The sequence below is a fragment of the Pan troglodytes genome, chromosome 7, assembly GCF_028858775.2.
Source record: "Pan troglodytes isolate AG18354 chromosome 7, NHGRI_mPanTro3-v2.0_pri, whole genome shotgun sequence".
Lineage (NCBI taxonomy): Eukaryota > Metazoa > Chordata > Mammalia > Primates > Hominidae > Pan > Pan troglodytes.
Window position 1 is genome coordinate 39,494,194 of NC_072405.2, and position 13,749 is coordinate 39,507,942.

Sequence of the window (13,749 nt, forward strand, 5' to 3'; positions counted from 1 at the left end):
GTAATGAATATTGCAGGCAATTGTAATACAATGGTAAGTATTTGTGTATCTAAACTTATCTAATGTAGAAAAGGCACAGTAAAAATACAGTATAAAAGATAAAAGATGGTATACCTGTATAGGGTGCTTCCTGTGAATGGAGCTTGTAGGACTGGAAGTTGCTCTGAGTGAGTGAGGGAGTGGCGAGTGAATGTAAAGGCCTAGGACATTACTGTACACTACTGTAGACTTTATACATATTGTACACTTAGGCTACACTAAATTTTTAAAATTTTCTTTAAAAATTTTCTTTCTTCAATAATAAATTAATCTCAGTTTACTGTAACTTTAATTCATAAACCTAAAACATTTTTTGACTTTGGACTCTTGTAATAATTCTTAGATTAAAACATGAACACATTGTACAGCTGTACAAAAATTTTTTCTTCCTTGATTAATGCATTCCATAAGGCTTTATTTTAAAATTTTATTATTTTTATTTTTAAAACTTTTTTGTTAAAAACTAAAATACACACATATCAGACTAGACCTACACAGGGTCAGGATCATCAATGTTGCTGTCTTCCACCTCCACGTCTTATGCCACTGGAAGTTCTTTAGGGGCAGTAACACTCATGGAGCTGTCATCTGTGATAACAATGCCTTCTCCTAGATACCTCCTGAAGGACCTGCCTGAGGCTGTCTTACAGTTAACTTTAAAAAATGAATACAGAGAAGGAGTATACTCTAAAATAATGGAAAAGGGTATAGGTAAATACGTAAACCAGTAACATACTTGTTTATTATTCATCAAGTTATATACTGTATATAATTGTATGTGCTATACTTTTTAATGCCTGGTAGTGCAGTAGGTTTATTGACAGCAGCATCACCACAAACGTGAGCAGTGCCTTGTGCTAAGACATTATGCTGGCTATGACATCACTTGGTGATAGGAATTTTTCAGCTCCATTATAATCTTATGGGACCACTGTTCCACATGTGCTCTGTCATTGACAGAAATGCCATTAAGTATCACATGACTATTTTTCGGTAGTCTGTTCCTTTTTATTATTACAGAGTATTCCACAGTATGGTTGTACCACAGTTTAACTGATCACCTGTTGAAGAACTTTTGGGTTGTTTTCCAGTTTTTGACTATTATGAATAAAGATGCTATGAACATTTGTTCATATCTCAAAGGTTCTTTATTTTTTTTTTCTTTATTTTTCTTTTTTTGAGACAGTCTGGTTCTGTCACCCTGGCTGGAATGCAGTGGCGCGATCTCGGCTCACTGCAAGCTCCGCCTCCTGGGTTCACGCCATTCTCCTGCCTCAGCCTCCCGAGTAGCTGAGACTACAGGCGCCCGCCACCGTGCCCGGCTAATTTTTTGTATTTTTAGTAGAGGCAGCGTTTCACCGTGTTAGCCAGGATGGTCTCGATCTCCTGACCTCGTGATCCACCTGCCTCGGCCTCCCAAAGTGCTGGGATTACAGGCGTGAGCCACTGCACCTGGCCTTCAGAGATTCTTTAATGGGTGAATGGTTAAACAACCTGAAAATGTAAAAGTTTTCATTTCTCTGGGATAAATGTCCAGGAGTGTATTTTTAGTTTTTAATGAATTGTCAACCTGTTTTCCAAAGTGGCTGTAGCATTCTACATTCCTGTCAGCAGTGTGTGAATGATCTAGTTATCCTTGCCACCGTTTGTTGTTGCAACTGTTTTTTATTTTAGCCATTTCGATAGGTGTCGAGTGGTATCTCACTTTTAATTTGCATTTCTCTCATGGCTAATGATGGTGAACGTCTTTTCATATACTAATTTGCCTCTGGTGAAATTTCTTACATAATTGGAGTGCTTGGTTTTTTCTGTTGAGTTTTAAGAGTTTAAAAAATACATTGTAGATATGAGTCCTTGGTCAGATACGTGGTTTCAAATATTTCTTTCACTTTGTAGCTTGTCTTTTCATTCTTTTTACCATGTCTTTCACAGAGTAAATATTTAACATTTTAGTGAAATCCAGTTTATCATTTTTTCTTTTATGGATTGTGCTCTTCACCTAGCCCTAGATCCTGAAGATTTTCTCCTGTGGTTCTTTCCTAAAATTGTTACAGTTTTATGTTTTAAGTCTGTGATCCATTTTGAGTTAAATTTTGTATAAGGTGTGAGGTTTAAGTCAAGGTTCATTGTTTTCCCAATAGATTAAATTGCAGCAGATCCTTTGTTGAATAGGCTGTCCTTCCCCTGTTAAATTGTGTTTGCCCCTTTGTTGAAAGTCATGTGGGTGTATTTGTGTGGGTCTATTTCTGGGTTCTCTAGCCTGTTATATTAATTTTGAACAAATAAAGTTGGCTTATGTTTAAGTTTTCTTGGTAGTAGCGAGGCAATGGTGCCTTCTGAGCCCAGGATTTCACAGTTTTGTGAGTAAACTGTGTTAGAAATTGTTTGTTATTCTTTTGGTAGGTTGTCTAGTTCAATTTCATTGCTCATTAATCTTGCTTATAGATAGCAAATTGAGAGGCATCTCAAATATAGTATCTTTTGTTAGCTTATCTCACAGAGTTTGGTTGGAGCAGATATTAAAACAGAACAAACCAAAAATAAATTAAATATACTAGTTAGCAAGTTTATATTGAGGGAAAATCAAACCATGTGAATTGAGCTCCAATGATGTGGCTGGCCTTGGGTCAGATTTTAGTATCATGGTTCAACAAGGTAGCTATTAAAATCTTCATACTTTTTCTTGAAATAATTCTTTAGTAGTCACATAGGACAGCACACACTCATGGATTTCTTCTTTCCTTACTGTCTCTTTATTCTCAGCCTCCTGTTCCTTCTCATCTCCCTGACCTTTTAATGTTGGCCTTCCAGAAACTTTAGTCTTTGGACCTACCTTTGCACTCATTTTCTTGGTCATTTCACCCAACATACAGTTTTATGTTATTTTATTTTTTTATTTTTGAGATGGAGTTTCACTCTTGTTGCCCAGGCTGGAGTGCAATGGCGTGAACTCACCTCACTGCAACCTCTGCCTCCCGGATTCAAGTGATTCTTCCGCTCAGCCTCCCCAGTAGTTAGGATTATAGGCACGTGCCACCATGCCTAGCTAATTTTTGTATTTTTAGTAGAGATGGGGTTTCACCATATTGGCCAGGCTGGTCTCGAACTCCTGACCTCAGGTGATCCACCTGCCTTGGCTTGCCAAAGTGCTGAGATTACAGATGTGAGCCACCACGTCCAGCCTACAGTTTTAAATATCAAGTCTATACTGAGGACTCCCAAATTTTTATCTCCATCATAGACTGATATCAGCAGTATATGAGTGATTCAGTTGTTTTTGCCTCTTTGCCAGCATTTGGTGTTGTCACTATTAGTTCATTTTAGCCATTTAATAGAATATATGTACATATATATGTGTGTACACACAGGCACACATCTATATAACTACTCAACATGCCTCTGGTGAGATGACCAACAGGTATCTCAAACTTAACCTCTTCCTAACTGACTCCTGCATAGCACTCCAGATCTGCTCTTTCCTCACTCTCCTCCATCTTGTTTAACAGCAGCTCCATTGGCCAAAATTTTGGAATTTTCCTCAATCTTTTCTCTTTTTCTTACACTCCACTGTTTATTTAAACAGTAAGGAAATCTCGTGAGGTCTTCAGAATATATGCAGAATTAAATCACTTCTCTCTTGATCCCTGCCATTCCCCAGGTACAGGCCACCATCTCCTTAGGGCCTCCTGCTTTCACTCTTCCCATCCCTCATTCTGTTTCAACACAGCGTCCAGAGTGATACTTTAAAAATGAAGTCTGATAGATCATATCTTTGGCTCAGAACCATCTAGTAGCATGCCATTTCATTCTAAATAAAGGCAAAAGTCCTTATGATGAGTTACCGATCCTCATGTGATCTGGCCTTCCATTTTCCCTCTGATCTCATTCTCTACTGGTCTCCTCATTCACCGGATGCAGCCACACCACCCTCCTTGTTTTTCTTCGGACATTCCAGGCATGCTTCAGTGCCTGGGCTTTGCGCCTGCTGCTTCCTCTCCCTGAATACGTTTCCCCCACATTGTCTATAGGATGTTCTCCCCTACTTCTCTCAGATCTCTTGGATTTAGGCCTCCTGGGCCACCATATTTGAAATATCAGATTAGTTCCCCCTCCCCCATCATTCAGCATTCCTCGTAAATCTTTGCTGTTTTAAAAATAGCACTATCACTGTCTAACTTACTGTGTTATATTTTGTTAATTTTCTGTGAGTTCTTCACTAGAATATTCTTTGTAGGGAGGAGTTTTTGATTGTTTGGTTTATAAAATCTGGAACAATACCTGGCTTATAGGAGGTGCTCAATTTATAATGGGGTGAATGAATGAATGAATGATGATGAGAAAGCTGAGAATCAGTAAAGTGACTTTCCAAAACAGGTAGTGGGCAGTATAGAGTTGGGCCATAAATAGCTACACCATACAACATCCTGCTAGTTTCTAAAGCAAATGATTTGAAAGAGGCATAAAACATAATTTCTGCCCTCAGGTAGCTCATAGTTCAGTAAAGGAGTTTAGATTCATACCTATAACAGTAGAAGTAATAGCACCAAATGAAATATGGTATTATGAAGTGGTGCAAATAATATAAAAGGATGAACAGTGTTAGTAGTACATGTTTAGAAGGGATTTCTATGGTGAAAGTCACTAGGCACAGTGCACCTGGAGGACCGATTTCCATTAATTTAGAATGGTTTAAAGTAAGCTTTTGGAAACTAGGAAGATTACTTTCTGTAATCCTTTCCTAGGCCTTTGATTCTAGAAGGATTGTGTTAAAGGAGTTTTAAATATTTTATACAGTTCTTAAACATTGTTAAGCTTGAATTACATCTTTTATTATGTCTGGCCATGGACGTCATTGGATCATTTTCATTTCTTGGGAGGATTAATAAAGCACATTCCTTCTGTTGGGCCTCCAGTGCGGGGAGGGTGTTGGCCGAGCAGTGGCTGAGAAAACGTTTTTCCCCTGGTGTTTTCAAGAACCCTCTTTATTAGCTAAGTGGTGAGACATGCCACCTGGTGGTTATAGTAGTATCATTTTTCTCACTGTTCTTGGTGCTTTTCTTCTCCTTCTGATTCCAGTTATACTAGGACAACTGCTATAAACCTGGAATGTTTCACACTATATTATTTCAGTAATTTCAAAAACAGCAGAAATCACTAAGCTGTTTGGCACAAAGATTCCTATTTGGAAAGAATCAGACAAAGTGAGTGTTGAGAAAGAACAGCCAGGCAGAAAGCTTTGCATCAGTCTTAAAGTTCTTTACATTTCAAGTAAGAGGAACTGTGAAATCCATAAGACATGTGGGGTTTTTCTATTACTTTCTCCCCAGTATCTATTACAAAGATCAGCACATAGTAGGTACTTAGTAACTATTTAGAATGAGTGCATGAATGAATGAAGTATGTGTGATGTTATGGAGTACAAAGTTAGAATTAGCAACATGACCTGAATTTAGAAGCAGGTGGGATACTTATACTTTTCTCAATCTGTGGGCACCACACCATTGAAGTATATGTCTAAGATTAATTTATATTTGGTTGTTTGATTTAGCAAAACTTGCTGCCTGTTAAAAAAGAAATTAAGACCTGTCAACTTAAAGAATACATTTTGTGAGTTAAGAACTAAATGACAGGATAATTTATTACCCAAAGCAGTTTGCTTCTGAAAATTAAAGAGTTCAAGCTATTAATAATTATGCTGTGACTGCAGGCATAAACTGGGAATGTCCCGGCAAATGAGGATGTATTGTCATCTTTCTCAGCCTGCCTGTGTGTTGTTTTTAAGCTTCACTCTAGTTTATATATTTTAAATGTCATAAAATACCACATACTTAATAAGAGAAAAGGTTCTATTCGTTGCTGAAGTGGAAGTTTATCATTAATTTTTATTTATTTATTTATTTTTCCAGTTTTGGAATTCTTTATTACTTTGAACCCAAGAGACACTGATAACTAGCACAATCCAGTGAAACAGAGGAAGCAGCAGCTTAAACAAAGGAAATACATTTAAGATTATAAGTCTGGTTATAAGCTTAAAAAGTGACCCAGAAAGGGATATCATTGCTAAAAAAAAAAAAAATCCCCTTGTGACCTGGATACATTTTGCAAAGCCACAGGTTTGCAGTGTTACACAAGGGCCAAAGGAGGCCATGAGTTGTCTTTGGTTGTGGGGCCGGAGGGTAACTGTTCATGAAAATAGTGAGTGTCTGAAGATTAAGAAAATCATGCTGCAGCAGAGGAGAAGGGAGAGGAAGGCAGGAAGGGAAAGGAGATGCCTGAGGGTCAAAAGCTGAGCCCAAGCCTAAGCCCAAGCTCAAGCTCAAGCCCCAGCATGGCACAATTTTGTGAATTAACTCAGGCTGAGTCGCCTCCAGTCTTTGGAATGTCATCTTATACTGGTACTGCTGAGGCAGAGGGCAGTAATTGGTGCTTTGGGATAGGAGAAGGGGCAGTTGCTGACATACAAAATTAATAGTCAGCATCCCAAGTTCCTCAAATGCAGCCAAAATACATGTGTTCAGGCCTTTCGGCAGTACCGCCCCCAGAACTACCAGCTGTAGTGTGGTCCATTCCCAGACAGCAGCATGCAAGAATAAGTTTACAATACACTCAGCCCTTGTGGCTTAAGATCAGGGGCTCAGAGGCTGTGACAACTCATGATGCTGAAAATGTATCCAATGAAAACGAAGTACTAGCTCGTTTAGTAGTAACGAAGTACTATTAATTTTTAATATAGTCTGTTACTTTATTTTCTAATTGTAGAAGCAACATTCTTAGCTATATCTTTCTAGAATGTTGAGGCAAAAGAGTAAATTTATAGTGATTTTCACTGTTACCAGATTGCTGGAATAGGGAATTTCTGGTAGCAAGATGGGAATTTTTAAGTTGGAAGGGTCTAACAAATCATATAGCCGTCTCCATCTCATTTTTTTTGCTGAAAAAACTGAGCCCTTGCAAATGTCAGTTGCAAACCTGGGAGTAGTACTCATGTCTCTGAAGTTGTTATATAGAATTCTTTTTATTTATTTTAATAACAGTATTTATAATACTTGAAACTTTTTGAGTGCTTACTATATTTTATTTCATGCATTATGTTCAGCACTTTACATGTTTTATCTCACTTGATATTCACAACTTTATGAGATTGGCACTGTTATTGTAGCCATTTTATAGATGAGGAAACTGAAGCGTAGAGAGTTAAATAAAGAGCTCAAAATCTCACATCTAGTAAGTGGCAAAAACAGGATTTCAGCTCAAGCAATCTGATTCCAAAACAGGCTTTTCCCACTGTGCTGCCATTCTTTTGCCTGGTTTTTCTGTTAACTTCTTAAATATATGTCATGTTTCATGCTTACTTCCTCATTTTCATAAATATATTACCTGCTCACTTATACATTATATTGCTTAGAAACAAACCCAACCCTGTTTTCTTATGGACTGTATCCTGAAAATCACTTTTTAAAATATGTGGTTAAACAAGTATTTTATTAGTGCATTTATATAAATTATTTAACCAGAACACTTAACCGGTGAAAGTGCTTTACTGTGAGAGTGAGAATGTGCATGTTCTAAGAACCTCTAATTTTTAAACCTCCCTTATTCTCAGCCTTATATTTGTTAAAACCTGTGTGTTAACACAGATGCACCCATGTTAGGGGTTAATTAGAGAAACCAACCTCTTTATAGATTAGCTTGTTCATCTTTAAGTTGCTACGCAGGCACTGTAAATTCAGAGAACAATCTGATTGTAAGCCACAAATCAATGAAATTAATTTTGGGGTTGCCTTTTAAAATAGTGTCACAAAATTTAAGGATAAAGAATGCAAAAATGATGCCAATTATCTCGTCACATTAGTTTTAATTTAATTTTTTAAATTTGAAAAAACCTACTCTTAAACTTAATTGATTTTTTTAAATATGAGTTTGGAGATAATTTTTAATTCAGTAAGGTCATAGTGATTGAAAAAGTAGTTTATAATTTTTAATAAATTTATCTTGTTTTAATTTTGAGTCATATTCTAGAAGTGCTTCTTTGCAAATTGGTAAATTGCACATACATTTCCACTTACATACAAGATAATTGCTATGGTTGGTTTGTATAATAGATGCAGTGCATCTGAAGAGCTATTTTATGAGAATATTGTTTCCTGTATCTGTCACGAGCCAAAAAGAATATTTTTAAGAAAGTTATATTCTTGGTGATAGAACAGCTGATAATTTAGGAACAACTGTAAGACAGTCCACTTTTTCTGATTATGAAATAATACCATAGTTAAGTGTAATTTCCTATAATAAAATAAAAACACGAGATCTAGTTTTAGGGGAGGCATGTTGTTACCATACCTTAGAATTTCTGGAAGATGACATATTCATGCTTTTCCTGATAACTGCTGAGTCTCCTGCTCTGTCTGCCAATCCAGTCAAGAAGTCTTTGCTAGCAATCAATTAATAATACGTTTCATTTATACATATTTCCTATATATAGTATGTTATTGATTATCTCAGTACCACTGAAGAGAGGTTATCTGGGTCATTGGAGCTTTGCTTCTAGATTTGTGAAGCCATAAACCTATATATTTAAAATAGGAGGCCAAAAAAAAAAAAAGACCATTGCTTTATATAGTTAGATTTTCAGTGAATTGAGAGTTTATCATTTGTAATTATACATTAATCAAATATAAGGCATAATATACCCCCCTGCTTATATCAGCACCATTTTAAATGTAATGTTAAAAAATAATAAATGGAGAAGTAGATAGCTAACAAGTAGGCTTAATTTAATAAGACAAAGTAAATGGCATTTGGAAACCTCATGGATTTAATGTTTTATTTAAATGATTTCTGATTTTTAAAAAGTAAATATTGTATCCAGAAGGCTGAGAAACAAGTTAGTAGGGAGATTTTTTCTTTGCAAAAAAATTTTACAGTTGTGTCTTTAACATTGTACCACAAACTGTTGTCCTACCAGTCTCTTTGTAAGAAAGCTATAGACATGTTGGGAATGAATGAGCTCTTTCCTTTTTAAAATATCAGTTTTACATCATTCAGGTTCCAATCATTGCACTTACTGCTACTGCAAGTTCCTCAATCCGGGAAGACATTGTACGTTGCTTAAATCTGAGAAATCCTCAGATCACCTGTACTGGTTTTGATCGACCAAACCTGTATTTAGAAGTTAGGCGAAAAACAGGGAATATCCTTCAGGATCTGCAGCCATTTCTTGTCAAAACAAGGTAAGGATTTAATGGTTGATGAATTTTGGTAATGATTTCCTTTTTTTTTTTTTTTTTAACAACTTATGTATTTTATGTTATTTACGATTTCCTTCTAATGCATATTTAACATATTTCAAATTCCACCTAGTTTTGGTTCAAGTCAAGCATGATGTTATATAATCAATTCAGTGATTGAGACTAGTGTATTTTTAAAAGCAGAAACCAATTCTCCTAATATTTTAATACCCCATTCTGTTGCTTAAACAGGGCATATACTATTTATTTTTATTTTTTAAAATTTTACTTATTTATTTATAGAGACAGGGTCTCTCTGTCATCCAGGCTGGAGTGCAGTGGTGTGATCACAACCCACTGCAGCCTCAAACTCCTGGGTTCAAGCAGTCCTCCTGCCTCAGTCTCCCAAGTAGCTGTAACTACAGTCTTGCACCACCATGCCTGGCTAGGACATATACTTTTAATGATTGATAAGTAAACAAGCAAACATAAAATGACTCTTTCATCTGAATTCTGTCTAGTTTACTAATTACATGACTTCAGTCTTAAGGAGCTTAGAAAAAGGTCATCTTACAAACACAGTGGAGCCTGTATTGTGTTCCAAGGACTATTGTAGGCGCTTTCTATATAAAATGATCTAATTTAATCCCTATAACTGCTCAGTAAGTTACGTATTATTTTCATTGTTGAGGAAACTGGCATTAGTACTTTTTTCTGTTTATTTTGTTTAAAGGCATTTTAAATATATATGTTAAGAAGTTTTCAAAAGCCTTTATTTTACTTTTTATAAGCCTTTATTTTACTATTTGAGACAGGGTCTTGCTCTGTCACCCAGGCTGGAGTGCAGTGGCGCAATCCCGGCTCACTACAACTTCCACCTCCTGGGTTCAAGCTATTCTCCTGCCTCAGTCTCCCAAGTAGCTGAAATTACAGGTGTGCGCCACCATGCCAGGCTAATTTTTGTATTTTTTAGTGGAGACAGGGTTTCACCATGGTGGCCAGGCTGATCTCGAACTCCTGACCTCAAGTGATCCACCTGTGTTGGCCTCCCAAAGTGCTGGAATTACAGGTGTTGGCCACTGCGCCTGGCCAGTTTATAATTTTAAACATTAAAATAAATGCTTCTTGTCCAATCATGGTGTCTCACACCCATAATGCCAGCACTTTGGGAGGCACACGTTGGAGAATCACTTGAGGCCAGGAGTTCGAGACCAGCCTGGGCAACATGGTGAATCCCTGTCTCTACAAAAAATACAAAAATTAGCTGGGCATGGTGGTGCATGCCTGTAGTCCCAGCTATTTGGGAGGCTGAGGTGGGAGGATCATTTGAGCCCAGGATGTTGGGGCTGCAGTGAGCTGAGATCACACCACTGTACTCCAGGCTGGATGACAGAGCAAGGCCCCATTTCAAAAAAAAAAAAAAGCTTCTACCAATACAAACACAAAACAAGCATAGACAAATAGAGTTTAAAGAACATCATTGGTGTTTTCCTCTGAAGGGAATATTGATGCTAGGCCAAGAAAATCCTGGAGTTATTCTTGAGGACCTTAAGGAATAATTGAAATGTAGGATTTGCTCCTGGCTTTCTTGTCCTATATTCAGAATAAAACAAGAATGGATCGAATATATTCTGAGTGTTCTGGCCATTCTAGTGCTCTCTGAAGTGAGTACTCACTGTGTTTCACTTCCCTTTCATCCTAAAGAGGAAAAGTTCTTTTGAAGAAGGCTGTTTGTCCTAGGTTAGAGTCTCCACAGTCAGATCATTATCTCCTCCTAATCTTCGATCCTGTTCAGTCTCTATGGCACTTTCCCTTATAATAACACTCTCTATGGCACTTTCCCTTATAATAACACTCTCCTTTTTAAAGCAGTTTGCCTTTTTTGTGTGTAATATTGTTCTCCTGGTTTTCTGACGTCCTGGTCCTCTTATAATATCCTATGCAAATGTTTCTTTCTGTTTTTCATGTTGACTCTGCTAATTGAGGTCTTTGTTACTTTTTAGCCGAGACTATTATAATTTCCCCAACAGATATCCCCTCTCCCCAGTGCCCCTTGTTGCTTTCTATGCAGTTTACACATTATTGTCTGCAAACACATCCTTAAGTCTGGAATACTGTTCTGGAACTCCTTATTAGGAAATAAAGACCAGACTCAGTGTAACATTCAACAGTATTGAAGATCTAGGTATTTAATATGAATTTTTTTTTTTTAAGGAGATCAAGAAAGATTTTTGTACCCATTTTTAATCCTCCAAGAAGACTTAGGATAGCAGGAAACCATTGAGAGTCAGAATGCTTTCTACAGATCTTAGGTGAACAGAAACTTTCCTCTTCATGAGCAGTGAGGTAGAGGGTAATTAAGGCTTCAGAGCATTGCCCGTTATTTCCATCTTCTTCCCTTCCTTTAATTCTGCTAAATTCCTTTAATTTGTTTATCAGTATTCACGTATTTTTATCCATTGAGCTGTGTTTCTTAAACTAACCCTATTTTGTTAAAGTCTTAATTATAATATATTCATAGTACATTTAAGTGAGATAGATGAGTCTCTCATATAATTTAGTGGTTAGATTAGATTAGAATTTTCTCCCCTCAGAAAATTAAGAGGAAATAAAAGTCTGTAGCAAATCACTTGGCAAAATAATGGCTCCTTTTGTAATAGGAATTTTTACTCTTTTGATTTATCTGTTACGTAAGTTCACATTTTTACATATCTTCCACCTTTTTTAAAAAAGAGTGATATATAGTCAATATCAATTTGAACAACACTGTTGCATATAAATTGAAAAGGACTCCAATTTTCTAATTCCATACCTCAGTTGTGATCACTGTTGGTATTTTGGCATTTAGTTATGTAGACTTCCTTTCTCTGACTCTACTACTGTGCAGATATATAGTTGCAGTTTTTTGTTGTTGTTAAGTTGATACAGAAATAGTTGCATACTATATCCATTATTTATGCAAATTTTTTTCATTTAAAGTATCTTTGCTATCTTTCCTATCTTTCCATATATTGCATTTTCTTAAATTAGAGCCTTAATATATAGGATATTACAATATCTAGGTTTTGTTGAGTAGTTTTTTCTTCTTTGAAAACATGTTTTTAAAGTAAGATTTTTTTTTTTTTTTGACATGGAGTCTTGCTCTGTCGCCCAGGCTGTAATGCAGTGGCGGGATCTTGGCTCGTTGCAGCCTCTGCCTCCTGGGTTCCAGCGATTCTCCTGCCTCAGCCTCCTGGGTAGCTGGGATTACAGGCTCATGCCATCATGCCCTGCTAATTTTTGTAGTTTTAGTAGAGACGGGGTTTCACCATGTTGGCCAGGCTGCTCTCGAACTCCTGACGTCAGGTGATCCGCCCGCCTTGGCATCCCAAAGTGCTGGGATTACAGGCGTGAGCCACTGTGCTGGCCTTAAAATAAGATTTTTATACACTAAAAGAAAACTTACATTTTTCACTCCATTAAGTAGTTCACTGTGAATTTTTGATATTGAAGCCCATTTGGTTGCTGTCAAAAATAGATTTGAACAGATTATTCAGTATGACTCTTGTAGTGAAATTATTGCCTTGTTTCCTCTGCTTAAGTTTTCAGTGGCTTTTGCCATAGTCCTTAAAGGTTTTATAATTTTTTTAATGTTTAATTTTTAAATGTTTGCTTAATATTTCATAGTATGAGTGTAGATAATGATGAACATTTAGATGACTTTTTACTATTATAATGTTGCAGTGAATATTTGTTTACATTTATCTTTTGGCCAATAAGCAAATATTTTTGTAAATTAGAATCCTAAAATTGAAATTGGATCAAAAGTTATATGCACTTGAAATTGATTAACTTTTCCTAAATCTAAAATAGTATAGTCTTTTTTATATTGTCAGCATAAATGAATGCACTTATGTAAATGAATATTTTTAGGCGTTAAGTAAAATATTCTATGGAAATTGAACATTTAAGTTGTTTATACTTCTATGGAAATCGTTTACGCTTTTAATAAAGAAGCACAAGTTTCTACAAAATACATTCTAATAGATGTTTCTATAACATTCAGTCTCAAGATTACTAGTAAATACTTCTTTGAACTGTAAAAGCAATCTTTCAATATTATAAGAAAGCTCTTGCTTTAGTAAACATTTAGAAACTCAGCTTTATTATCATAAGCAAGAATAAGAACAGTGTAACAAGTTTTATGCACACTCCTTTGTAAACCCTCACCAGACTAATTGTTAATCTGGTGCCTTGCATTTCCCAAAGTATTTGTATCTGTCGTTTATAAGTTTTTATCAAGGTTTCAGCTAAAACAAATAAATTTGTTTCTGGTTTTAGCTTTAATTTGAACTGAAACAGTCAAAACTGAGTTTTGGGGACTTCACACAATTCATTTGGACATTTGATTCTCCATAATGTTTTAAATTTTCATGCACTTAAATATATCATTATTTTTGATAGGCTTTCTTCCTTTAGTCTTTTCTTTAGAAGGTAGAAAGGA

General features: G+C 36.1%; 1 protein-coding gene across 4 annotated transcripts in view; it reads left to right on the forward strand.

Annotated features, from left to right (window-relative positions):
• Window positions 1–13,749, forward strand: part of WRN (WRN RecQ like helicase) — a 137,924-nt gene that overhangs the window by 67,474 nt on the left and 56,701 nt on the right. For all 4 annotated transcript variants that reach the window (XM_063817001.1, XM_063817004.1, XM_063817002.1 and 1 more), the window contains one exon: window positions 9,085–9,269. In XM_063817001.1, coding sequence (XP_063673071.1) covers window positions 9,085–9,269 — 185 coding nt within the window. The remainder of the gene's footprint in view (window positions 1–9,084; window positions 9,270–13,749) is intronic.